Below are 27,591 nucleotides of genomic sequence, written 5' to 3' on the forward strand. Positions count from 1 at the left end.
GGGGAGGAACGTGTAACAGGACCTGAAAGGGTAGAAAAGGAAAAAGTTATGAAAACTTTTAAATTCCAGAGGAGTTTGTATTTGAACTCAGATATAATGGGGAAATACTGTAGTGTACTAGGAGGTAATGAAGGGGTTGACATGGTCAAACCTACACTTTAGAAAAACCACTTTGGCAGCTCTGAAAGATCAGTTGGAGATGGTGTATGGACACATTATAGCAGTTCAAACTGATTTATGACAACTAATTGTCAAATTTTCATTGTCAAAATTTATAATTACAACAAATGAAATCAGAAATGCTACAAAGCAGGGCTTGATTTTGTTTTGATGCTTGCGTATAGGAAAATGATGGATAAAATGCTAATAATTTGGATTAAATTTTAAAAGTGGGCAACTATATGGTTCAATAGGTAAAATGCTGGGACTGGAATCAGGAATACTCATCTTCCAGAGTTTAAATCTGGCCTCAGATACTTACTAGCTACGTTACCCTGGGCAAGTCACTTAATCTTATTTGCCTCCTTTTCCTCATTTATAAATTGAACTAAAAGGAAATTGCAAACTGCTTCATTATCTCTGCCAAGAAAACCTCAAATGGAGTCACAAAAAGTTGGACATGACTGAAAATGATTGAATAGCAACAAAAAAATTTAAGTGAATAGTAGATACTTTTTTCCCCCCAAAGTTAGTTGTTAAAGATTTACAAGTATGCCTCTGAGTGGTCTCAACTTGAGGCAAAAGTTAGAGGGTTATTATAATAATCCAAAGGAGGGTAGTTCTGATAAGAGGTGAGGAGGGCTTGGACTAAGGTTGTGGCTATATGAATAAATAGTGGAGAATATAAACAAAAGATGATAAAAAGGTAGAAGGGCCAAAATAGATTAGATATTTGGAGTGAGCATGAGGAAAGAGTTGCAGATTATGCTGTTTGTGAGCCTCAGTGCCCAATATCATGGTGGATCCCTTGACAGTAATGAGAAAATTGGGAAGGAGAAAGGGTTTGGAGAGTTGTGTTTTGTTTTCAATATGTTGAATTTGAAATGACTATGGAACATTCAGTTTGAGATGTCTGATTAGGCAGCAAAGTTTTAAGATTGGAGCTTAGGAGAGAGATGAATCTGGTAATCTTATGCATAGAAATGATATTTTAATATAGAAAGAAGTATTAAGCTCAGGGAATACAGGGGAAATCAGATTAAAATGTATTTTGGAAATGTTTAAAAAATAAAAACATAATACAACATAGACTTGTAGTTTTCCAAGTCAATATGCTGTCCACAGGGATCCTTTTCTATATGAGTTTGATGCCACTGTTTTAATACATGGGAGCTGATTAAAACACCAAGTAAAATGTAGCTCAAAAAGAAGAAGGCTTAGGCATACCTTGGGAGATATTGTAGATGCAACATGGATGAAGAACCAGCAAAGGAGATTGAGCAGAGAACCTGAAGAGTGGAGTGTCATGAAACCTTAAGAAAAGAATGTGATGAACAGTGTCAAATGCTGTCAAAAGATCAGGATTGAGAAAAGACAATTAGATTTTGAAATTTTAAAATGATTAGTAACTTTGGAGAGAACAATTTCAGATGAATGACAAAGTTGGAGTCTCAATTGCCTAGGATTTAGAAGAGAATATGTGTAGAAGAAGTGGAGGCACTAAGTGGCTTTCTTAATTTTAGTCATGGAACATCCAATTGGATGTGCCCTATGGACCATTTAATATGTGAATTTTCAACTTGGATAATACCTGGAAGTAAAGATATGAAATCATCTGTATAAAGATGATAGTAGATAGGGAAAATAAGAATAGAATAGCATCTTAACATTAAAATTAATTTATTAGAAAGGGAACAGTAGCCATGGGATTAAATCAAGAGAAAGTAGTAGAAAAAGTAGAAAGAAAGTAGCTGACTTTTGACAGACTAGTTTTAGTAAGCAAAATTATAAGGAGTTAAAGAAGTAGTGAATACTAAGGAAGTGGAATTATTAGGTATAAACTACTTTAAAAAAATTTTTTTTATTAAAACCCATACCTTCCATCTTGGAGTCAATAATGTGTATTGGCTCCAAGGCAGAAGAATGGTAAGGCAAGGCAATGGGGGTCAAGTGACTTGCCCAGGGTCACATAGCTGGGAAGTGTCTGAGGTCACATTTGAACCTAGGACCTCCCATCTCTAGGCCTGGTTCTCAATCCACTGAGCTACCCAGCTACCTAAACTCCTTTTTTTAAGTTACCATTTATTTTTATTTCTTATATATAACATAACTAATACATGTGATTTGTTATAAATATGCTTACCAAGAGAAACAAATTCTCACATTAGTTATTTCCAAAAGTAGATTTCTTTTTCCCCCCTCCCTCCCACTTTTCCCTTCTCCCCAAGAAGGCAGGTAATGATATAGGTTATTCATATATTATCATATAAAACATATTCCCTGTTTGCCATGTTGTGAAACAAGACATATTGCTTACATCAGAAAAAAATTCATGGAAGAACTAAAGTGAAAAATAGCATGCTTCAGTCTGCATTCAGACTCTGTTCCTTCTGTGGTGGGGAAGTGTGGTGGTAAAAGGGAGGAGAGAAATGGGGAGAGAATGTGCTTAATTGTTGGGGATGGAAGTAGAAGCAGCAAGAGAAGACTTTCATAATTGAACAAATAAATCCTGAAATCAAGCTCTGTATTCACAAATGAGAATTGACGAGGGCCTGGACTAAAGCCATGGCTGTGTGAAGACAGGGAGATAAACAAAAGATGTTAAAAAGGTCGACTTTTAAAATAGGGAAGTCAAAATGAGGGATGTTTTAGAGAAAATATATAATGAATTTATAGTTTTAGATATAATGTGCTTGAGATGGAAATGGACCATCTTGATGAAAAGGTCCTGCCAGCCTAGGTGATATCTGTGCTAAAGGTTAGGAGAGAGATAAGGACAAATACTTAGATTCAAGAGTCATGTGCATAAAAATAACTGGAACCCAAGGGAGCAGATGAGATCATTAGGAGAGAGAATGCAAAGAGACTAGGGAGCCTAGAGCAGAGATGATGAACCTTTTAGAGACTACTCCCAGTGCTCCCCTCTCTCCACCTAGTACTGGGTGTGTCCTGCCCCCCACCCCCTTTACCCCACACAGGGGAGAGAGAAAGCATTCCCATTGGGCTGCTGGGCAGAGGGGCAGGTGATATGAAAATTGGGCCAAGGATGGTCCCTAGCCCGGATGAAAAAAGGAGGGTTGGGCGTGGGGCTAGCAACCCCACCCTGTAAAAACTACATCTGCTAAAGAAACTGCAACCTAAAGTAGGGGCAGCTGGGCTAGCTCAGTGGATTGAGAGCCAGGCCTAGAGACGAAAGGTCCTAGGTTCAGGTCCGGGCTCAGACACTTCCCAGCTGGGTGACCCTGAGCAACTGTGTGTCCCATTGCCTACTGGTTGTGGCCCTATGCTCCTAGAATGGAGTCTCAGGATAAAAAAAAAAAAAATGGTGGAGAGGGGGAGGGTGGCAGCTCCACCTAAGTCCCTCTGCCTTTTTAGTAACTGGGGAGAGGGGCTAGCGGCCCATGTGCCCCACAGAGAGTGCTCTGCATGCCATTGGTACATCATCACTGGTCTAGGGGCAGAGTCCAGCATCCCTACTCATTGCCTAGGAAGTAAATTATGATCTGTTACACAACTAGAATATAAAACTGTGTAATGATCATTGGGGGAAAAAAACTTTGTACAAATATATACAGATTCAAAATATTTATATTATATAAGTGTCAAATAGTACAATTTTAAGGGTAAAAATAAAATTAAGAACTGTTATTGTTCAAGCAAGCAATTAATGAATAAACAAGTATTTATTGATCCTATTTTATGTTTAACACTTCATACTGGGTACAATGGCTTTGGTCTAATCACATTGTCTTTATGGTGGAAATTGTGAAAAGCTAGTGACTTTACATATGCAAAAGTGGACAAACTCTTAGAAGGATTTTTCAATTTAGTTTTTCACATTATTAAATACTTAATTGCTATAATGCTTTTTACTCTATGTTAATAGGTTAATTTAACTAACTTTAATTTTAGGAAGCCTGATGTTGCTTTGGATTATACACTTCCTAGGAGAACGAGTTTGTCATCTGACAGTAATAAAACATTTTGCATGATTGGCCATTGTTCCTCATCTCAAGAAGAATTTTTACGATTGGCTGGAAGATGGGATCTGGGAAATTTACTTCTCTTCAATGGTATGGTTTTACTCTTTGAAGAATTTCAAAAAAATTTTGATGATTATGGTGCATTTGTCTTAATTTAAAAATTTTTGTTTTGGTGCCTTTGTCTTTATAGCAATGAAACTGCTGACTCTCATAATTTTTATCTTAGCTCAGCATCTTTCATATACATCCCTTTCTCTGTAGTCATTGAGCTGATGTAGGCTTTTTACCACTTACTACCTGGATTATTTCAGTAGTTTCTTGGTTAGTCTTTCTATTCAGGTATCTCCCACTCCAGTCTATTTTCCATTTAACTATCAAAGTGATCTTACTGAAAACTAGGTCTGACTATGTCATTTCCCCATTCAAAAATCTCCAGCATCTCTGTATCAAATATATAATTCTTTCTTTGGCTTTTAAAGCCCTTCATAGCATGGCTTTTTCCTATCTTTTTGGTCTTCTCTTCTTACTCTTTTTCCTCTCTGTATACTCTACAGTTAGTGATACTGGCTTTCTTACTATTCCTCCGACAAGACACTCCTCCTGAATGTGTTTTCCCTGGCTATCCTTCATGCTTGAAATGTTCTCCATCCTCCCCTCTGCTTCCTGGCTTCTCTGAATTCCTTCAGAACTCAGCTCAAATCCTCTCTTCTGCAAGATCCTTCTCACACACACCACCTTCACCTGCCTGTTAGTAGCTTTGCTTTGAACTTACCTCCTTTTTGCCACTGTATATACCTTGTATTTGTACACAGTTGTTTACATGTTCCTGTCATTAGAATGTGACATCTTTCAGGGTAAGGACTGTGGTTTTGTCTTTCTTTGTATTTTCAGTTCTTAGTATAGTGCAGTGGTTCCCAAAATTTTTTGGCCTACCGTCCCCTTTCTAGAAAAAATTTTACTTAGCGCCCCCTGGAAATTATGAAACTATTTATTGAACTCAGAATAGAATGTAATACAAAAAAAGTGTGGCCATCACTGCTCCTCTGGATTGCTGCAGCACCCACCAGGGGGCAGTAGCGCCCACTTTGGGAATCACTGGTATAGTGCCTGGCACATGATAAGCATTTAAATGTTTGATGATGGTGATGAAAAAAACATTAATAAAAAAACTTAGACAAAAATAATCACCCATGTTATTATGAATATATTAGTCATTTGTGTCTCATTGCTGTTATTCTTTTAAAAATAAATTCTCATTGTTCTCTTTGTTTTCATATTATATTTTCCATTGTATACTTCACTTTAATTCTTCCCAAAGAGCCATCCTTACAAATGAACAATTAAAAAAAAGAACTACAAGATGGCTTAGGAAAACCAATCTATATTTCAAAAATTTACACATATAGTATTATATACCTAAACACCCCTCTTCCTCTAGTGGTTATTTGTTCACTATAATATCACAACATTGAGTTAAGATTGTGGTGTTGTTGTTTTTTCCGTTTGCATTGTTTTTAGTCATTGTGTACATTTTTTTCTATCCTGTTCTCATTCACTCTGCATTAGTTCATATAAATCTGTCTGTTCTTTATATTTATGTTCATTGTTTCTTACAATACAATAATATTTCATTACTTTTATGTTAGTCAACAAACATTTATTAAAGTCTTAATGTGCCAGGCACTTTGCTAAGACCTGGAATTTGAAAGAAAGGCAAAAACCTTGTCCCTGCCCTCAAACTTTCAATTTAATGAGGGAGATGACATGTAAGCAGCCATGTACATACAAGACACATTCAGAGTAGATGGAAAGAATTAATTCTTTTATGAGACATGGTAAAAAACAATACAAAACTGTAACTTTCAAATCCCTGCTTTTTTATGAATAATTGTGGGTGGTACTCTAATTTATTTTTTTCCTTTTTTTTTATTTAGAATATTTTTCCATGGTTCCATGATTCATGATTCTCACTCCCTCTCTCCTCTCGGAGCTGACAAGCAGTTCCACTGGGTTATATATGTACCATTGTTCAAAACTTTTTTCCATGTTATTCATATTTGCAGTAGAGTGATCCTTTAACATCAAAACCCTAATCATATTCATATTGAACTATATAATCAATCATGTTTTTCTTCTGTGTTTTTCTTCCCACAGTTCTTTCTCTGGATGTAGATATCATTCTTTCTCATAAGTTTCTCTGGATTGTCCTGGGTCTTTGCATTGCTGCTAGTAGAGAAGTCCATTACATTTGATTCTGCCACAGTGTATCAGTCTCTGTGTACAATGTTCTCATTCCGCTCCTTTCACTCTGCATCAAGTCCTGGAGGTCTTTCCAGTTCACATGGAATTCCTCCAGTTCTTTATTCCTTTGAGCACAATAGTATTCCATTACCATCAGATACCACAATTTATTCAGCCATTCCCCAATCAAGGGACACCCCCTCATTTTCCAATTTTTTTGCCACCACAAAGAGTGCAGCTGCTATTAATATTTTTGTACAAGTCTTTTTCCTTATTATCTCTTTGGGGGACAAACTTAGCAATGGTTTAGCTGGATCAAAGGGTAGGCATTCTTTTAAAGTCCTTTGTGAATAGTTGATTGGTACTTTTAAAAGAACTATTTGTTTTCTTCCAATGTAGGAGCCAAGATTGGTCCACAAGAGGCCTTTTATCTATATGCTTGTGGACCTGACTACACTTCTCTAATGCCTTGTAAATATGGCAAGCCAGTGAATGACTATTCTAAATACATTAGTAAAGAAATTCTGCAGTGTGAACAAATCAGAGAACTCTTCATGACTCAGAAAGAGGTGGACATTGATCTCTTAATTGTAAGTTTTGAAAAGTGGTTGTTTTGGGGCAGCTAGGTGGCACAGTGGAGAAAGTGCCAGGCCTAGAGTCAGGAAGACCTGAGTTCAGATGTGGACTAGACACTTACTAGTTGTGTGACCCCGGGCAAATCACTTAACCTTATTTGTCTAGCTCTTGCCTTTCTGTCTTAAAATTGGTACTAAGCCAGAATGTAAAGGTTTAAAAAAAGTGATTTTTTTTGGGGGAGAAAGAATTGCATTAATACTGTGTGTTTATGTTTGTTTATTTTGTAGTAACTCAGAATTCTTTGCTTTAAATAAGCTTTGGGAGTCTCTCTTTTGTTTCCTTGATTCTCCATTGTTTAAATCTATTTTCTGAGAAAAAAATCTTTTCGGATATTAAGTCTGTTGCTTCTATAGAATATTTATTTGTAGGGCTGTTGGAACCATAGTGACATTATTGTAGCACTTTTCAGCTTTGCAAGCCACTTATACATTTCCGAGATACAAATTTATAAATTAAAAATAGAATGTATTACTTTTATTTGTTGGGCATTGTTATTAGGGAAAAACTTTATTACATACTAACCTTGTTTGCCTTTAATTTTTTTTTGTATATTTTTTTTGTGGCTGGTATAATTCCCTGTACATAGTGTAAGGGGGAAAAATGGTTTTGGTCGAATATATTAGAAGGTGGTTGCCAGAAGATTGAACAATTATCAATCCTCAATTAAGAATAATCTCAAGTCAAAATTGACTTTATTGAAGTTTATCTACAATTAAGAAAAGGTAGAAGAAATAAGGAATAAGAATATAACACAGTAGGTAAATTTCTATGATCCTCTATTTAATCCAGGTAGTTCTAATTAACCCTCAGCCGAGAGTCAGAGGGCCAGAGGCCTGGAGGTGAATGAAGCAAAGCTTCATTCATAGAGTCTATTAAAGGGAAATTCCTTAAGAGAAGTTCAGGAAGATTCAGTCTTTAAACTCACCATATGGAATTCAAAAGAAGATATTGAAAGCAGTATCATCAAGGTCTCAGAGTTCCAGCCCAGCACTCCTCCATGAACCAGAAAAGCTCGAAGACTCTGAAGAGCTTCTTCACCAGAAACCCTTCTCCTTTTTAAAGGGGTCACTTCCTATGCCTCCTTCCTAGTTTGCGTGCCCAATCACAATAGATTCTTTTCATAGGATTGCCTAGGGTGCTCTCACCTTTGGTGATTAAATCCAAAGATGGGCTGTGTAGACTTAATCTAATTATCACAATAGTAGGTGCTTAATAAATGTCAGAATGACTCATTCTACCACAAGACCCTTCCCTCCCCCCAATTTTGCTATTAAAATTGCCATTCCTATGTAAAAAAGTTTCTTTTTATTTTTGGATTGTGAAGTAGATTTGCACATAAACCATACTAGTGAAACCTTCCTTAAAAGATTAATAATGTTTCAGTAATTAATATCTATAAATATTTAAAGAAATTAATACTTTGGCACCTTTATTATTATTTATTTTTTGCTAGTTCACTGCTTCATTTTACTTCCAAATTTTGGAAAGGATATTCTTTTAAAAATTGTTCTATTTACTTTACCTGTATTCAGCATCATTGGCATAGCACCTTCCCTTCACCTAAGTAGAGTTTTTGCAGCCAAAAATATATCTCCCAAATGAATAAGACAAAGTTGAGTCACCTGAGATGAGCCTTTCTGAGCTTATTTAGACAGTTTTTCAGGTGACAGATCCATAGGCTTTCTCCATACCTTTACTTAAAACCTTTTGAAGTTGGCAGGACTTGCTGGAGTTTGCATTCTGCTATGATCCTTTGATCTCAGAATTCCCTCCATACCAGTATTGGGTTCGTAATTTAATGGTGGAACATTACTGTTACAAAAGGAACAGAAAAAAAGAACCATAAGATATATAAAGAAACTTTGAAATCGTTTCTAAAAACAGTAATGGAAAATTTTCAAGAACTTTTTTTAAAAGCATTATTTTCATATTAATTCTGCATTAATAATGCAAGGCAACTAGGTAATGCTTTGGATATAGCACTGGACCTGAAATCAGGAAGAGCTGAGTTCAAATGCGATTTCGTGCACTTACTAGCTGTATTGATTAGCTGGACCTGGTCAAGTCACTTAATCTCTCTACCTGCCTTAGTTTCTTCATCTATAAAATAATAGCACCTGATTCCCAGGGTTATTATAAAGATCAAATGGGTTCATCTTTTTAAAGTTTCTTGGAAACCTTAACGCATTTTTATAAGTGCTAACTATAATTATTATTGATGTAATTAGATGTTATCATTTTGAAAATATTGCATATATATGTCAGCTGTTTCTTTTTTGGAGAAAGAGTAATGTTTTGAGATTTGTTTGTATTATGCAGTGTTCCAAAAGTCCCAATAGTTGTCGTGCAGTTTTTTTTAATTTTATCATCAATTGTAAATTCTCTTCTTCCTTCTGTAACCCTGTGCCCCTTCTGTTGAGAAGGCAAAAAATACTGTACCCATTATACATATGAAGTCATGAAAACCATATTTCCACATTAGCCATGTTGCAAAAGAAAAAAGAAGCAAGGAAAAATAAAATGAAATAAAATACACTTCAATCTGCATTTTAGTAAGATTAAAGTTTTAAAACCTTTAAACTGCACCAAGACTTTTGGAATATTTCATATGCATTTTAAAACAGCTGCCTTTTAAATATTAATTGAGTAGGAAATGAAATGCAATTCTGTTAAGTAGAGTAGGCCTGTTTTATATTACTTAGCATGTTTCCCCAATATTTTAAATTTTAAAGTTCAATTTGATTACAGTTAGGTTTGCTCACTTTCATTATAATAAAAGGAATGAGCTTTTTTTAAAATAACTTTTAATTAAGAAATTGACCAAGTTTAAAACAAAGGAATAGTGTTCCCCAAATTTATCAACATTTTCTTAACCAAATTGATTCCAACCTCCTGTCAAATTGAAGTTTGGTTTTTAAAGTGTTTCTAAATGCAGTTGATTTTTTTTTAATTTTTTTTTTATTTTAAACCCTTAACTTCTGTGTATTGACTTATAGGTGGAAGAGTGGTAAGGGTAGGCAATGGGGGTCAAGTGACTTGCCCAGGGTCACACAGCTGGGAAGTGTCTGAACCCGGATTTGAACCTAGGACCTCCCGTCTCTAGGCCTAGCTCTCAATCCACTGAGCTACCCAGCTGCCCCCTAGATGCAGTTGATTTTGTAATCTTTCCCTCTGACTTCAAACTTATTCCTTGTCTTATTCCTTGTCGAAAAAGAGTAGAAGGACTAATTAAAAATTTTACCTTTGCAAGGAAGTATTTGTCACTAAAGCAAAATATTTGTTTTTCAGGAAGGTCTTGCTATCGTTTATACAACTTGTTATCCTGCCCAGTATACAATCTATGAGCCAGTTATTAGACTTAGAGGGCAAGTAAAAGCCACACAATCTCAAAGACCATTCAGTTTAAAAGAGGTTCAGAGCTCCTTGTTGATATCTCATTATTTAAAGTGTCTCCAGCCTACTGAATATAAATCTCTTCAGGGAATTCTGCATGAGATTGGTGGGACTGGTGCATTTGTCTTTCTCTTTGCTCGGGTAAGTATCAGAGACAATAGAATAACACATTCATGTGCAAACTAAACTCATATTTCAGTTATTAAAGATGAAACTTGATCTTGTTTTATGTAAACAAAATTTATATTAAATTTGAATTTTTAATGAAAAAATTACATAATATTACAAATTATCAAAACACAAATTTTACTAGAAATAAATTATGGACCTATTAAATGACCTTCTGGAATTAAAAAGCTATCCAAATTTTTCTATTACTCACAAGTAATATTAGGACAGTGATGGGCAAACTATTCCCCACGGGCCAGATCAGGCCTTAGTTTGCCTATCACTGCCTTAAGCAATTCCCTAATCATTATGCCCCCACATCTAGATATAGTGATTAGGGAATTGCTTAAATTCCAAACTAAGGCCTGATCTGTCCCGCAGGGAATAGTTTGCCCATCACTGTATTAGGATATTAGTTTTAAAGGTCAAATGAAATATTGAAAATTTTGAAAAATTTTTGGCACTATAATACAATAGGCATGCATCATTCATTTAGAATTATTTTCTATCAGTATCACTTCATCTAACCAGGAATGATTAATTGATTTTCTTGTAGTATTTTGAATCAGGTGTTCAAACCTGAAAATCTTAATATGTTTTGGCTGTGAGTGAACATAGTTCTTTCATTTGTCAAGCAAAGCAGTACAAATTTTGCTGTTTGACATCTTGAGTAAAATGGGGGTTTCTGCTTGTAGTCATCATAAAATCAAAAATTATCTCACATAGCAGTTGAAAAAAGAATTATAGGTAGCAGTATCATCAATGAGACTATGTTTTTGAGAAACTTTGCCTCCAAAATGAGCCCAACTTTAAAATACTATTATGTTAGATTATTTTAATTGTATGTTTTGAATTTTTGTGTCTTTATAAAATTGTAATAAATTCCTAACTTGTTTCAATAAGTTATAAGATAAAAATTATAAAACTAGCTTAGCTTTGTGGATAGATTATTGCCCTTAAAGTCAAACCTGTGACCAAATTCCTCTGATATTTACTAACAGTGTGACTAGGCAAGTTTTACATGCTTTAGGACTTAACTACTAAATCAGAGGTTTTAGGGATACATTTAGAAATAATGATATATAAAAGGCTATCAATAAAACATTAAAAAACTCAAGGAAATTAAGTCAAACTTAAAATTCAGGAATTCTTTGAATTTTGCTTTAATTTTTACTATAAATAGAATTATCATGCTCATACTTCTCAGAATATTATTTGCAAGATGCTCTAGAAATTTGTAAGATTGTTACTCTGGCATATGAATGTATCTTAATTTTTTTTGTGTGTGTGTGTTTTGAGAAACTCATAGCTTTCTTTTTCCATTTAACATACTTGGGATCTTTGGTTGCTTAGAAGAGAGAATAAGTAGTAGATAGAAAATAAATGCTAGAAGAGCTTTCAATTATGTTAATAGATATAAATTATATAATGTTGGGAAACTGTCCTTGTTGAAATATACTCTTAATAAAACATTTTTACCCACTTTATTTTTAGGTTGTTGATATCAGTAGCTGTGAGGAAATTCAAGCTTTAGCACTACAAGTTATACTTTCATTAACAAAATATAACCAGCAAAGGATACAAGAGATGGAGAATTGTAATGGACTTTCTATGATCCATCAGGTGTTGATCAAACAAAAATGTATTGTTGGCTTTCATATTTTGAAGGTATGAGACTATAAGTAGTGTTTTCAGACTTTTGAGTTCAGTTAAATCCACCTCGTCTAAAGCTTTTCATCAATAGTCAGTTTTGTGTTCAATTAAAATTGTTGGAGGAAAAAGGGAAAACTTTTAGTTTTTCCTCTATTCATAGGTGTATGTATCACAGCCTACTCATTTATAATAATTGTTTTGTGTTCTTTAAAATTAATATTTAGAGGCAGACCATGAGAACTTAGGTTTGAAAAATTCATAATAAAATATTATAGATTTTATAGTGGTTGATTTTTTATAACATCTTTAATATCTTTCTATCTAGTGGTACTTTTGTAGGTTCTGAAAAGCACCTTCTTTTGAAAAACTGATTTGATAAATGGATATCTATATGTAACATATATATTTTTTTCCTTATTCAGTTAAATTGTTCAAAAGCTATTATTTTTGGCTAATCAATAATTCTATAGAATGAAGTGAATTACTATTCTTTGAATTTTTTTAAGTCCAAATGTAGAACCAACTGTCCATTAAATTTAAGACAAAATTGAGTTTTGTTCTGTTTTAAAGTCAGCATTTCAAATGCTGACTATATAGCTAGAAAATATTTAAATATTTAAAAGCTTGATTTTAAAAATTATTTACCTAGATGGGTTCACAATCATTTTTTGTAACACTAGATTGTCATCAATGTTGAATTTAACATTATAAGTACAAACTTTTCCTACTATAGAAAAATCTAAGTCTTAAAAAAATCAAACGAATAAATATTTGAGGTTAAGCTTCTAACAAAATCCTTCTGGGTTTTTTTACAGGTTAATGATTTTGTGTTCTTGTTTTTCCACATAGACTCTTCTTGAAGGTTGTTGTGGTGAAGAAATTCTCAGCATAAATGAGAATGGGCACTTTAAGCTAGATATAGAATCCACTGCCGTAATCCAAGATGTTAAGTTATTAGAAGAACTACTACTTGATTGGAAGATATGGTCTAAAGCAAAGGTATATACTTTTTAATATTAGTTGTTATTTATCTGAGAAGTGGAGTTCAATGTGATATTTTTTGTGTGGAAAAATATGTAGATTATTTCTATTTGTGAGTCATGGGCACTATAATTTAGGGCAACCTTCTGAAGGTTGTGTAGGATGGACAAGCACAATAAATGGAGCTATGTACAGTTTAGAGTTAGCTGATGGTAAGAATTAGGGAAGAACTAATTCATCAAAAATGGGGCATAGGGGGCAGCTGGGTAGCTCAGTGGATTGAGAGTCAGGCCTAGAGACAGGAGGTCCTAGGTTCAAATCTGGCCTCAGCCACTTCCCAGCTGGGCAAGTCACTTGACCCCCATTGCCCACCCTTACCACTCTTCCACCTATGAGACAATACACTGAAGTTAAGGGTTTAAAAAAATGGGGCATGAAGGGGGTACCTGGGTGGCTGAATGGATTGAGAGTCAGAAGGTCCTAGGTTCAAATCTTGCCTCAGACACTTCCTAGCTATGTGGCCCTGGGCAAGTCACTTAACTCCTATTGCCTAGCCCTTACCACTCTTCTGCCTTAGAATCAATATACTCTATTGATTCTAATTCAGAAGGTAAGGGGTTTTTTTTTTAATGGAGTATGAAGAATTAGTTTGTTGTATCAAATGAAATCAGGAAACAGATCAATTTAGGAAGTCCATGCTGCAGGGTAGAAATCAGTGTTCAAGAGTCAAAGCTAGAATCGTAAAGGTATGGACAGGGAATCAGAAAGCCTGAGACTGTATGAACAGAGATTTAAGGTAGGACAGTAAAAGTAGAAGACTTCAAGTCTATAGGTACTGATTAATGTTTAACTGAAATATAAAGGATCAATTAAGGAACTGAACTTAGACTGAGAAGCTAGGGTCAGTATGTGCAATACATTTCTTGGTATCAGTACTCACATGGCCAGGTAGTGAAGAGCCCATAAAACTTGAGTACATAGTTACCATTAGAAGCAATTGTTTTCTGAGATTATAGCATGCATGACGTAGTGGAATTTACATAATATTAATAGTTGGAGCTTTTACTATCATTAGGAAACAAACCAAATAAAAGTATGCCTGAAGTAGTAATATGTAAGTAACAGTTCTTTCTGCAAATGTTGAGAGCTGACTGGGAAACATTTTATGGTTACAAAGCATTTTATAGATGGATTATGTCCTTTGGTTCTCACTAGAGCTCTGAGCTCTGTCATGCAAGCATCATTACCTCCATTTTTACATGTTGAGGAAGAAAAGGGGAGTTACCCAAAGTCATAGTCCTAGAAAGGAGCTGAATCAGTGCCAGTTCTAATCCTAATTCTTTGTACTTTTTTTTTCCTTTTTTAGAAAAATTTTCCATGGTTCCATGATTCATGTTCTTTCTTTCCCCCCAAGCCTCCCCCCTCCCTCATAACCATCATTGATCAAGACCTATTTCCATATTATTGATAGTTGCACTGGGGTGGTCGTTTACAGTCTACATCTCACATCATGTCCACATCAACCCATGTGTTCAAGCAGTTGTTTTTCTTCTGGGTTTCTACTCCCATAGTTCTTCCTCTGAATGTGGGTAGCGTTCTTTTCTGTAAATCCCTCAGAATTGTCCTGGGTCATTGTGTTACTGCTTGTAGAGAAGTCTATTATATATGTGCCACAGTGTATGTGTCTCTGTGTACAATGTTCTCCTGGTTCTGCTCCTTTCACTCTGCATGAATTCCTGGAGGTCTTTCCAGTTCACATGGAATTCCTCCAGTTTATTATTCCTTTGAGCACAATAGTATTCCATCATCAGCAGGTACCACATTTTGTTCAGCCATTCCCCAATTGAAGGGCATACCCTTGTTTTCCAGTTTTTTGCCACCACAAAGAGTGCGGCTATAAATATTTTTGATTCTTTGTACTTTCTAATGCATTCTAGTGCTTGTGAGGAAAGTGCTGTGCTGAAGAAGATACAAATACAGCATTAAGATTACAGGCCAGGGGCAGCTGGGTAGCTCAGTGGATTGAGAGTCAGGCCTAGAGATGGGAGGTCCTAGGTTCAAATCCAACCTCAGACACTTCCCAGCTGTGTGACCCTGGGCAAGTCACTTGACCCCCATTGCCCACCCTTATCACTCTTCCACCTAGGAGCCAATACACAGAAGTTAAAGGTTTAAAGATGTAAAAAAAAATATTACAGTCCAACCCATATATTAATAGAGAAAATGAGGCATACAAAATGGAGAATGAATACATTAACGTGGTATTTAAAAAGACACTATGAAAGTTCATAAGGAGATCCTTTTTTAGTGATGGGATCACAAATAGTTTTTTGTTGTTGTTTTTGGTAAAAGAATGTCATTTGCCTTGAACAAACATAAAGGTGGAGTATATTCCAGAAACAAAGAATGACTGCTTCATCTGCATATGGGGACATATGGGAATCACTCCAAATATAAAATATATTTATAATTCAAGGCTCAATCAATCAGTAAACATTTATTAAGCCAGGCACTGTGAGACGCACTGGGTGTATAAAAAGAGGCAAAAGATATTCCCTGCTCTCAAGGAGCTAATAGTGTAACAGGAAAACAACATGTAACCAAATAGATACGGCACAAGCTATATGCAGGAAAATCAAAATCAATTAACAGTAAAAGCATTAGAATTAAGAAGAATTGGCGAAGGCTTACAGTAAAAGGAGAAATTTTATTTGGACTTAAAAGAAAGCCACGGAAGTCAGTAGTTCAAACAGAGGAAGAAGAGTATTTCAGGCTTGGATGACAGCCAGAGAAATTGCCATTATGACAGGTTTTGAATACCAATCAGAGCATTTTGAATTTGTTCCTGGTGGCAATAGGGAATCTTTTTATTGATTTGGGGCAGGTAGGTATGACATGCAGGTGTGATCTACACTTCAGGAAAATCATTTCGATGGCTGAATGGAGGATGGATTAGAGTGAGAGAGACTTGAGGTTGGCAGACCCACCAGCAGGCTATTGCAGTAATCAAGCTATGACATGATGAGGGCCTATACTAGGATGGAGGTAATGTCAGAGGTGGGAAGGGGCATATTCTAGAGATGTTGCAAAGGTGAAATCAACAAGTCTTGGCAACACCTTGGATATTGGGGGGTGAGAGAGACAGACAGACAGACAGGAGTCCTAACGGTAGTTAGGGCCCAGTTGAGATTGTATTAATATAAATTTCTAGTAAGGGAGCAACTAGGTAGCACAGTGGATAGAGTGCCAGGACTGGAGTCAGGAGGACCTGAGTTTAAATATGGTCATAGACACTTCCTGGCTGTGTGACTCTGAACAAGTCACTTAACCCCAGTTGTCTAGCATTATTATTCTTCTGACTTGGAACTGATATTTAGAATCAATCTAAGACAGAAATCAAGGGTTTAAAAAAAAGAGAAATAAATTTATAGGGATCCCAAGGCAGAAGAGTTGTATGATTTTATCCATCTTCATTCAGTAGCATGTTTGAAGGAGCAATAGCAGCAAATGGTGAGAGCAGGGCTGAGGCTTGGCTAGGCATAATTTATGATGTGATAATAGTGCTAGGGATTCAAGAGAGGAAGATAGTGTAGAATTGAATTGGTTCACCAATGGGTCAAGATGGAGAAAAGAAGAGAGTGGTTAGTGGAGGGGAGATAGCCTGGGAAAGATTTTGAGGGGTCAGGGTACTGGAAGTCTTAGAAGGTATCAAGAATAGGATTTTGTAAGGGAAAGCAAAGGGAGAAGTTAAAAGCCAATAGATTATGGTCAGATAAGAGGATTTCAGAATTCTTTAAACATGGAGGTATGGGTGGATGACAAGATCAAGTGTATGACCATCTTTGTATGGAGTAGAAAAGTAACTTTTGGAATGTGGGTTGGTTGAGGAACTTGGATATTTAAGGAAGAGTCAATCAATATGTATTTTGAAGCCCCATACTATAAGGGTGAGGCATTTATGTGGCTCATTGAATGGAGTGCTGAGCCTGTCATCAGGAACACCCGAGTTCAAATCCAGCCTCAGACATTAGCTCTGTGTCCCTAGGCAAGTCTAACCTCTGTTTGCCTTAATTCATTGGGAAAGGAAATGACACACCACTCCAGTATCTTTGCCAGGAAAACCCCATGGACAGCTTTGGCATGCTCTGTTTTTACAGGGTCATAAAGAGTCAGACACAACTGAACAGCAAACATGAGGGCAGAAGTTGGGGAGGAGAGGAAAATTGTGAGTTATCTAACTCATATGAATAACATGAGCCTCCGGAAGAGAAGTTCCTAAGAGATAGAGCAAGGGGGAGACCTTGATGTGGGAATAAGGAGTATTCCAACTTTGCCTCAATCACCTTCATCCATTCTCTTCAGTTCACTGATTGAGGCAAAGTTGGAATACAGAAAGGCTGTGTCATGGGGGGAGTCAGATATCAGTAATAGCTAGTAGATGGAAGGAATGGGAGAGGGAAATTTTTGGGATGAAGGGAAGTTTTTTTTTTACCTATTCCAGAAGACACAGAGGAAGGGATGGAGATGTTGAAGGAGAAAGGAATGAAGAAATAGTTGGTGGGAGGGTATGGAATGAGCTTTGAATGATGACATATAGGAGCTAAGTAACTGAAATATGAAGGGTATGATCAGGAGTGGGAATATTCCTCACTGGAGGAAGGGCAACAGTCCTTTTCCTAGTGGATGCTAAAGAGTGGGCTGGAGATGAAATGGAAGCCTCTATGGAAGGTCATGCTTCAAAAGTCCCCTCCTCTCCAAAGGCTGGAGATTTTGCTGGAACAGAGCACAGCTGGGGATGAAAATTGAGCCTGCACAACAGGAGAATCAAGTCCTATTCCCTACCACCTTTCCTCTCCTACTTCCCTCAGAGGATAGGTACCTAGCAGATGGAAGGCCTGAAGACAAACTTAATTTCATTTTAATATTTTTTTTTATTTGAGACTGATTCTTCCTATCTTACCCATGCTTGAAGAGCAGTGGATATTTATAGGACCAGTTCTCTTGCTGATTTGGCATAGGAGCTTAAATCTGTTCCATTTCTCACCTGTGCTGGTTTACCTCTCCTTAAGCAGAACGTTTCCTTTCCCCTTGATTTGGAGGGCATATCATTTTGGTGCTGGACTGTGTACAATGACCTGATTGGCTTAGCACCTTGCATCTTAAAACTTGTGAGCCCAATCTGTCCATCAGCTTTAACCTCTTTCAATAGCAGGAATTACAGGAATTCGCCACCACATGAAACCTACTTTTTTTTTAAGGGACATTTGTTAAATTCAAAAACAGTTAATAAAAAATATTTATTCAATTGAAGTAATATTTTCTTACTTTCTCTAAGTGTTTTTTATCGCAGTAATATATTTTTTTAAATCTTTGAGTCAACTTTTTCAGTCCTTAGTCAAACACCATCTATTAATTTGCCTTTGGTTTAGTAACTTCATTTTAACAAACACTTTAATGGCAAATTGAAATTCAGCAGATTTAATGTTTTTTCTGATTATTTTAAAATTTAGCAAATAGCACCAACCATGTATAAGGTATACTATATTTAATCCTAGGGAATTAAAAAAACTACATTAAACAGTTTTCACTATCAGATTGCCTAAATTCTAGTAGGGGGCTAAGAAAAGTCTCTATACATAGATACTCTACAAGGTAGAACAGTTGATAAGTGTACATACTTATTCTAGAGGACACAAATAATACTATAATTATATCAAAGAGGGATAGATCATAGTTGGGAGAGGGATAAAGAAAGGTTTTATCAAAGCTGTGGCTTTTAAATGGAGCCTGCAAAGATATGTTGGATTATGGCAAACAGAAATATGGAAAGACATTATTTTTCACTGAGTTTGGTAGAAGGACCAGCAAGGAGATGTAAAAGTATTGAATTTTTTGGGGGGGAAACCCATTCCTTTTTTGAATATAGACAGCCCATAGGTAGTAGTGGGAAGCAAGTTTGGAAAGATAAAATGGAGCCATGTTATAAAGAACATTGAATACTAAGTCAAGAAGTTTGAACTTTGTAGACATTTAAGATTTTTGAGCTTGAGAATGACCAGATTTAAACTGTATTTTGCTATGATAGTAATGTGTAGGAATGTTTAGAGCATGGAAAGAGGGCTATAAGTGGCTATTGTATCAGTCCATGTTGGTAGCAATGAAACTTAGTGACAATGGAATGGACAATGGAAATGGTAATGAATTCAAGACATGTCAATATAATAAAATAGTATTTAGCAATTAATTGAATGTGTGAGTTGGTAAATGAGGAGTAAAAGCTGAGTTCAAGGTTTAGAGCCTAGTTAACTAGGAGAAATGTAAAGGCATTATTAGAAAGGGAAAGCAAGAAGACATTGGGAGTTTAGCACAGTGCCTAGGGAAGTGAAGGAGAGGGGAGGAACATTTATTAAGTTCCTGCTGTGTGCTAAGCACTTTATAAATATCATTTCATTTGATCCTCATTCCAACTCTGAGAAGGAGGTTCTATTGTTATCCCCATTTTATGGTTGATAAAACTCAGGCAAACAGGTTAGGTGAGTTGCCCAGGGTCACACAGCTAGTAATTGTCTGAGGTTGAATTTAATTTTCCTAACTCCAGGCCTCATATTCTATCCACTATGCCACTTAGCTGCCTGACATACAACCACTTATTCATTGACTGACTAACGTGAATTTGGATTGGAAATACCAAATTTGAAGTGGAAAGTTCAGGAAGAAGTGTTCAGTAGGCCCTGAAAATATGAGCTATTAGTTCATGAGAGTGGGCAAGGATAGAATTAAAGATCTGGAACCTGTCCTCCATAAAAATGATAGAGGGTGAGTTTTGCCAAAGGAAAGAATATGTAGAAGAGATATAAAGACAGACTTTTAAAAAATCCAATTGCATGTAATAACAAATTTTCACACGCATTTTTCTAAGTTATATGATCAAACTTATCTCCTTCCCTTCCTTACTTTTCCCCTCTGTTGCTAGCAGGCAATTTGATCTGGGCTATACATGTATTATGCAAAACGTATTTCCATACTGCTTATTTTTTTGTGAATAATCTTATAAAACCAAAACCAAAACCCAAATAAACAATTGAAAAATCATGTGCTTTTATCTGCATTCTGACTCCAACAGTTCTTTCTCTGGAGGTGGAGAGCATTCTTTGTCTAAGTCCCTTTTAATTGTCCTGGATCATTGTATTGCTGGTAATAGCTAAGTCTGTCACAATTGATCATTCCACAATATTGCTGCTTCTGTGTACAATGTTCTAGTTCTGCTTATTTCACTCTGCACCAATTCATGTAGGTCTTTCCAGCTCTTTTTGAAATCATTCCATCATTCCTTAACAGCACAATAATATTCCATCACCATCATATACCACAATTTGTTTAACCATTCCCAATTGATGGACATCCCCTTAATTTCCAATTCTTTGCCTTCACAAAAAGAGCAGCTATAAATGCTTTTGCACAAGTAGGTCCTTCCCTCCCACTTTTTAAAATCTGTTTGGGATACAGACCTAGTAGTGTTGTTACTGGATCAAAGGGTGTACACACACACACACACACACACACACATCGTTTTAAAGCCCTTTGGGCATAATTCCAAATTGCCCTCTAGTTCACAACTCCACCAGCAATGCATTAGTGACCTAATTTTGCCACATGCCCTCCAACATTTATCATTTCCTCTTACTGTCATATTGGTCAATCTGATAGATGTGTGGTAGTACTTCAGAGATGTTTTAATTTGCATTTTTCTAATCAAGAGGGAACATTTTTTCATATGATAATTGTCATCTGAAAACTGTAAAGACAGTCTTAAGGAACATCTATATATAGTATATAAGAGAAAACGAATAAGAACCAATGAAAAAGGATGCAGTGTCAAATAGAATATTTACCCAAATATATAAATGTATTAGAGCAAGCTTTTTTCCTTTCTTTTTTATGGTTTATTAACTAGGCAATGATAGGAAAAAAATTTAACGGCTGAAATTTGAGCGACTTAATTATATCTTTTTTGTTGGGGGAAAAAATAGATGATGGATATGGCAAGTTATTCATAGCTAATAGAGTTGAAGATTATTTTTGGATTTTGTTTTAGGAGGAATATCCCTATTCTCTTATAAACAATCAAATGTTTAATAAATATTTAAGGAGGATAATTTTTTTAAGGATGGAAAGAAGGAAGGTACTACTAAGAGGCGGCATGGTCCTAAATGGTTAGGGAGCCAGCATTGGAGTTAAGTGGACTGGAGTTTAATCCCATCTCCAACACATACTGACTGTGATCTTGAGGAAATCATTTAACCTCTTAATAGCCTGAGTCCATAAGACTCTTAAGTTACAGAACAATTGCTCTGTACAGATAATTTCCTCCCTTTATAGTTCTTTATGCCAATGAAATAATAGGATTCAGATGAAAAAATTATTTTTGGTCTACGTTTTCAAGTGTAGAATTTGTCATCATCTGATCTGTAAAATTAAAGGGATTGAGAAAGATGGCATCTGAGGACCCTTCAAGCTCTAAAACTATGAGTTTATGAGTTTATGAAATTGCTTGATGAGATTGGCACAGTAATCTGCAAATTGATTCTTTTTTTGGAGTCTTGGTATTTAAATTTCTGTAAAAAATAAACCATGTAGTTTAAAATTTATCGATTATTTTGTTTCAGTGTCACAAGTATTGTGACACCTTACATATTGTTAGCATTATTTGAGTAAGTGCTGCTTTTTAAAGTAAGTGCAGGAAATATGAGATATTATAATGCAACAGAAAGCCCTGAACTCCCTGGCCCTTTTGGATTAATTTGCTGTGTCCTGAAGAGTTCCTGTGTCCTAACTACATCTGGATATCTTCCTGGGACATGCTTTGTGAGAATTCCAAATCCTTTTTGCCACTACAGTCCTGTCATAGCTAAGCTGCCTGTCTGTAGATAGAATAGTGTAGCCAATTCCCCAGCCATCAGTCCTTTGACAGTTGGTTATAGATTTGAGATTTTACTTAACCCTCTCCCCTCCTTACCTGTCCTAGTTAAAACATTAAACAACCTTTTTATAAAACTTCCTGTTAGTCTTCCTAGCCTTCAAGAACCCACTTAGTTTTAACTGCTTCTCTGGCTGTATTGATTTGTTACTGTTTGTTTCCCCAGCTAAGTTATATTGTGTTACCTCTCTCCATTCAGCTGTGGGCTACTTTACCCTGGCTGTACTGGTGTTCTTCTCGCATTCCTTACCTGTTCCCTCATTCCCCTAAAATACCTATTTGTCATTTACCCTTATTGTTTCAGTTATTCTTTCAGTTGTCACTTACTGCCAGAATGTGGTCATTTATACAAATAAAAGCATTGTGGAAAGAGTGCTATATTTGAAGTTAGAGGACCAGAGACCAATTTACTATTTAATGTGTGTGTGTCTGTAGGCCAGTGGTTCCTAAACTTTTTTGGCCCACCGCCCCTTTTCCAGAAAAAATATTACTTAGCCCTCTGGAAATTAATTTTTAAAAGATTTTAATAGCAACTAATAGGAAAGATAAATGCACCCGTGGCCATCACCACCTTCCTAGACCACTGCAGCACCCACCAGGGGGCGGTAGCACCCACTTTGGGAATCACTGCTATAGGCAAATCATTTAACCTTTCCAGGTTTTGGTTTCTTTAATAATACAATTAAGGAGTCAATTGAGGTGATTAGTCCCTAAAAGCTCTTTCAGCTCTAAATCTGAAATTATAGTTTTAAGAAATATTCTGAATACTACCTATCTTGCAGGTGCTTTCTATTTTGTTCTTTAAGGATTAAGTGCTGACTGTGTATAAGGATGCTTCAGATTCATTTCATTAAGCATTTGTTAAATGCTTACTATGCATAAGATGCTTAGGAACAAAAATTCAAATGAAACCTTTCTTGAACTCAAGAAGTTTACATCATCAGGGAAGTGAACAAAAATACAAAATAAATACAAAGCAGTTTGGTATAGGAGGGCACTAACACTGACAATCAAAATTATAGGAGTTAATGTTTAGTTTCAGATAAATTTGATCATTATCATTAAGAATATGGCTAATGTATTTTTAGAAAGCCATTTACCATGTTTCAACTTGCTCATTGGCTAATTGATATTGCTTATTTTTCCAGCAAGGTGTTTGGGAAACTCTCTTGGCAGCTCTTGAAGTCCTTATTAGAGCTAATCACCACCTACAGATGTTTAACATCAAGCAGTTATTGAAAGCTCGAGTGGTTCATCACTTTCTACTTACTTGTCAGGTTTTACAGGTACTTTTACAAAATCTGAATTTTCATATTCCTTTTAAAAAAATACAAAATATTTCCAATTGCCTCTATAGTATTTAGGATTATAAACTTTTGTGGAGAGATTAAATTTGTTCTTGGCCCTCAAAGGCAGAACTAGGAGCTCTGTATGGAAATTATATAAAGGCCATTTTAGACTCTGGGTAAGGAAAAACTTCCTAAGAATTAAAATAATCTAAAAGAAGAAAGAATGAGGGCAGCTGGGTGGCTCTGTAGATAGAATGCTGTGCCCGGAGTTAGAAAGACTTATCTTATTGAGTTCAAATCCAGCTTCAGACACTTTATAGCTCTGCCATCCTGGGTGAGTCATTTAACCTTGTTAGTCTTGGTTGGACTCTTATACAAAATCATCTAGAGAAGGAAATGACAAACCACTCCAATATCTTTGCCAAGAAAACCCCAAATGGGGTCATGAGGAGTCAGACATGACTACAATGACTGAAGGAGAACAACAAAAGGAAAATGAATTGTCTCTGGCAGTAGCTGGTTCCATATCAAATAGTGGATAATAGCTAAGATTTATGTATCACTTTGAGGTTTGTGAAGTACTTTACATATATTATTTCATTTGATCCTCTTTCTGAAATATCAGTTACTATTCCTTTCATCTTCCTGTATTTATAGAAATTTGAAGAATACTCCATCTCTCTAAACCTGTAAGGGAGGTGATTTCTTACAAAGTTGAGCAGAAGAGTTAGGATATTTGTTCCTCTCCTCACTTCTACTTCCAGTTCATTCTTCTACTAAAGTCTTTTCTCCACAGAAGTTCATACAATCTAATTATATTATCATTTCCTTATAGTCAGTCATTTCAGTAATTACTATCCAGCACCCTAGAATTTCTCATCACCCTGCTCTTTTCCCTTCACTGTATGCCTGTTTCTGTCTTGTTAATTCTCAATTCTGTGATACTCCGCAGCTTAATTTCTGTTGTTGTTGTGTCATTTCAGGCATATCCAACTCTTCATAATCCTATTTGTGGTTTTCTTGGCAAAAATACCATAGTGATTTATCATTTCTCCTGCTTATTTTATAGATGCAGAAACTGAGGTAAACAAGGTTACGTGACTTATTCAAGATCAATCACATACCTAGGAAGTATCTGAGGCCAGATTTGGATTCAAGGCTTTCGGACTTTAGGCATGGCCCTCTATTCACTACACCATCTAGCTACTGCTGGTTAATCATTATTACTTGATGAGGTTCCTTCCCCCTTTGCTGCCCCCTCCCACCCCAATCTTGTCTCCAAGTTGCTGAGCCTGATTGATGCTCATTTAGGCCTGAAGAGCAGTTCCCAAGTTTGCTTCCCCTGTTTCAACGATAAAATTAGCTTTAAAACAAGCTGAGAAAATTTTAACTTTTCATTTTAGGAGAGAGAGCTTTAGTGGATGTCCATATAATTATATTGTGCCTCTGTTTCAGACTTAGCATTATAGAACTTTAGAGTTGGAAGGGACCTTAGAAATTATGTAGTTCAGCTGGCTCATTTTTCAGATAAGAAAACTGACATGTCAAGGTTGATTGATTTGCCTCAGGTTTAACATCTAGGTAAATGGGAATAGAATCCAGATATCTTGACCACAAGTCTTTAGCACCTTTCATTATACCATAACTGCATTGTCTTTAGTCTTTAGAGAATTTAAAATTTTGGGCTGTATACAGTGAGATAGTATAATATTAAATAACATTTGATAATACTCTTTAATAATGCTAATTATTCAACATAATCCAGTTATATATGTCTGATTTATAGTAGCCAGTTAAATATATTTAGGTATATTTGGACTTCTTTCTATGTAGGAATTCTGTTACTGGAGATTCTACAGCCTATAAGTATCAAAGCAGGTTTTGAACCCAGGTGTTTTTGACTCTGAGCATCTCTCTCTTCTATTATGCTCCCTCTAAGCTAAATATTATTCTTTTAACTCAATATACTGTTTAAGTGAAGATTGTTGTTATTTAAGAGTTCTCTTTAAGATCATATTTTTGTTGTTTTCAGGAACACAAAGAGGGGCATCTGACATCTATGCCTCGGGAGGTTTGTAGCTCATTTGTGAAAATAATTCAAGAAGTTCTTGGTTCGCCCCCAGATCTGGAATTATTGACGCTTATTTTCAACTTCCTCTTAGCAGTTCACCCTCCTACTAATACTTATGTTTGTCATAATCCTACCAACTTCTACTTTTCCTTGCACATAGGTAGGTATGTTCATCTGTTGGATTATATTTAATCTTATTTTTTCTTTCCATTTCATTCAAAATAACATTAGATATTTATTAAGAAGCTCTGTGGAAGGCACCATCAGAGCAAGATATTCTCTGGTTCAAAAATTGTCAGTGATATTCCACAGCTTTTTGTTTTTTAGCCTGGCATTCAGTCCTTTACAATTTAGCAACAGCCCATTCCCACCATTATTTTACCAGTCCCTCCTCTTACCTGCACACCATATTTTCCAAAGTTAGTTAGATTTGACAGGGCAAATGTGTGTACTATAATAGGACATGAAAGTAGTACGTTAGTGGAGATCCGACCCATAAAATGCGAAAGGACAAACATGCTAAACTCCATTGCATACAAAGTACTGTGCCAGAGTCTAGAGAATATAGAAAATCTAAAAAACGTATGATTCTTCCTGGAGGAGTTTATTCTAGTGAATAAAATAATTATGTCAATAGAGGGAATAATATACTTAATATATAACAGAGGTAATAATAATTTACAGTAAATGCATTAAGTAAGATACAAAACAAAGTACTGTGTGAGGTCTAATTGGAATAGTTGTTTTTGAACATGGCTTTCATGGAAGGTTTCCTACAGAATATGGCATTTAAGTTGAGCTTTTAAGGTGTAACTTCAGTTCAGAAAGGAAAGGACGACATTCCATAGGGAACAACACGAGTTTAGGCATAGATTTGCAAGAGTTCAATGCCTATTCAGAGTCAGAGAGTAAGTTTTAGCTTGGAGTACAAATATGTATGAAAGGACTTAATATGAGAAAAAACTAGGTGACAGCTCAAATGCCAAACAGAAGAGCTAAAAATTTCACTTAGAGACAATAAAATTATTCACTGAATACTTCCTTCCCCCCCCCCCCCGACTATAGCAGAGGAGTGATGTGAATAGATCTCTCACATTGCAAACATGAGAGATTTAACAAATGATTATTCCACTCACAGTAACATTAGAAAGAGAAGTATGTTTAGCAAGAAAGATGATGAACTTAATCCTTAAATTTGAAGCATTAATGGGACTTTCAGGTAGATGACCTATGGACAGAAAAGTATGTCTGGAACCTTGAAGAAAGGTCAAGACTACAGATAGTAATTTAGTAGTCATCTGCAAGGAGTTGGTCGTTGAAGTTGTGGAAATGAATGAGACACATTGGTTGTTTAATCAAAGTGTTTGATAAAGTTACTGTTTTAGTGGTAGTAGTGATGGGAGGGATGGAGTATAAGAATTAAACAGTGAATGAGTAGTGATGAAACAATGCCATTGAAGATGGACTGCTATTTCAAAGAGTTTAGTTGTGAAAGGAAGGAGAAGGTGTATTGATTTGAGAAGGTAACAGGTGTCAAAAGTGAATTTCTCTCTCTCCAGTGTCACTTTTTTTGGTGTTATCTCTAAGTGACCTGGAGGTCAAACACCACTGAGTAAATTCAGGTATAGACAAGCCTCAAAAAAAAAAAAAAAGAAGTTAAAGAACCAATGAACTAATGAGAAAGGAAACAATGATTCCACAGGCACTGCACCACTGGGCAGCCCAGGCAAATTAAGAAACTATGATTGATTCCTGAAATGTGACATTTGAGAGTTAATGGATGGAGAAAAAAGTTTATAGATTGACACCAGGAGCAAGTGGGAGTCTTGGACATACATGTGGAGGATTAGAGTGGACCCTTGGTGGAGTGTAGCTAGGAGCCCACAATGACTGCAATAGATTAGAAGGGTTAAGTACCTCTCTACCTCTCCTCTACTTTTTCCTCTCTTCCTACTACTACTACTTTGATTTAATAAAGTTATTAAGCTACCACCAGCCTCATAATTTTAAATATTGCACAAGATTAAGGAAAGGTTTTTC

General features: G+C 35.8%; 1 protein-coding gene across 1 annotated transcript in view; it reads left to right on the plus strand.

Annotated features, from left to right (window-relative positions):
- The window catches only part of LYST (lysosomal trafficking regulator), a 260,804-nt gene that overhangs the window by 104,913 nt on the left and 128,300 nt on the right, over positions 1-27,591 (plus strand). Inside the window, exons 15-21 of the mRNA XM_044674577.1 lie at positions 4,072-4,232; positions 6,783-6,973; positions 10,308-10,553; positions 12,075-12,248; positions 13,083-13,232; positions 23,340-23,477; positions 25,513-25,711. Coding sequence (XP_044530512.1) covers positions 4,072-4,232; positions 6,783-6,973; positions 10,308-10,553; positions 12,075-12,248; positions 13,083-13,232; positions 23,340-23,477; positions 25,513-25,711 — 1,259 coding nt within the window. The remainder of the gene's footprint in view (positions 1-4,071; positions 4,233-6,782; positions 6,974-10,307; positions 10,554-12,074; positions 12,249-13,082; positions 13,233-23,339; positions 23,478-25,512; positions 25,712-27,591) is intronic.

This window comes from Gracilinanus agilis, chromosome 4 (genome assembly GCF_016433145.1).
Source record: "Gracilinanus agilis isolate LMUSP501 chromosome 4, AgileGrace, whole genome shotgun sequence".
In the NCBI taxonomy this organism is placed as follows: domain Eukaryota; kingdom Metazoa; phylum Chordata; class Mammalia; order Didelphimorphia; family Didelphidae; genus Gracilinanus; species Gracilinanus agilis.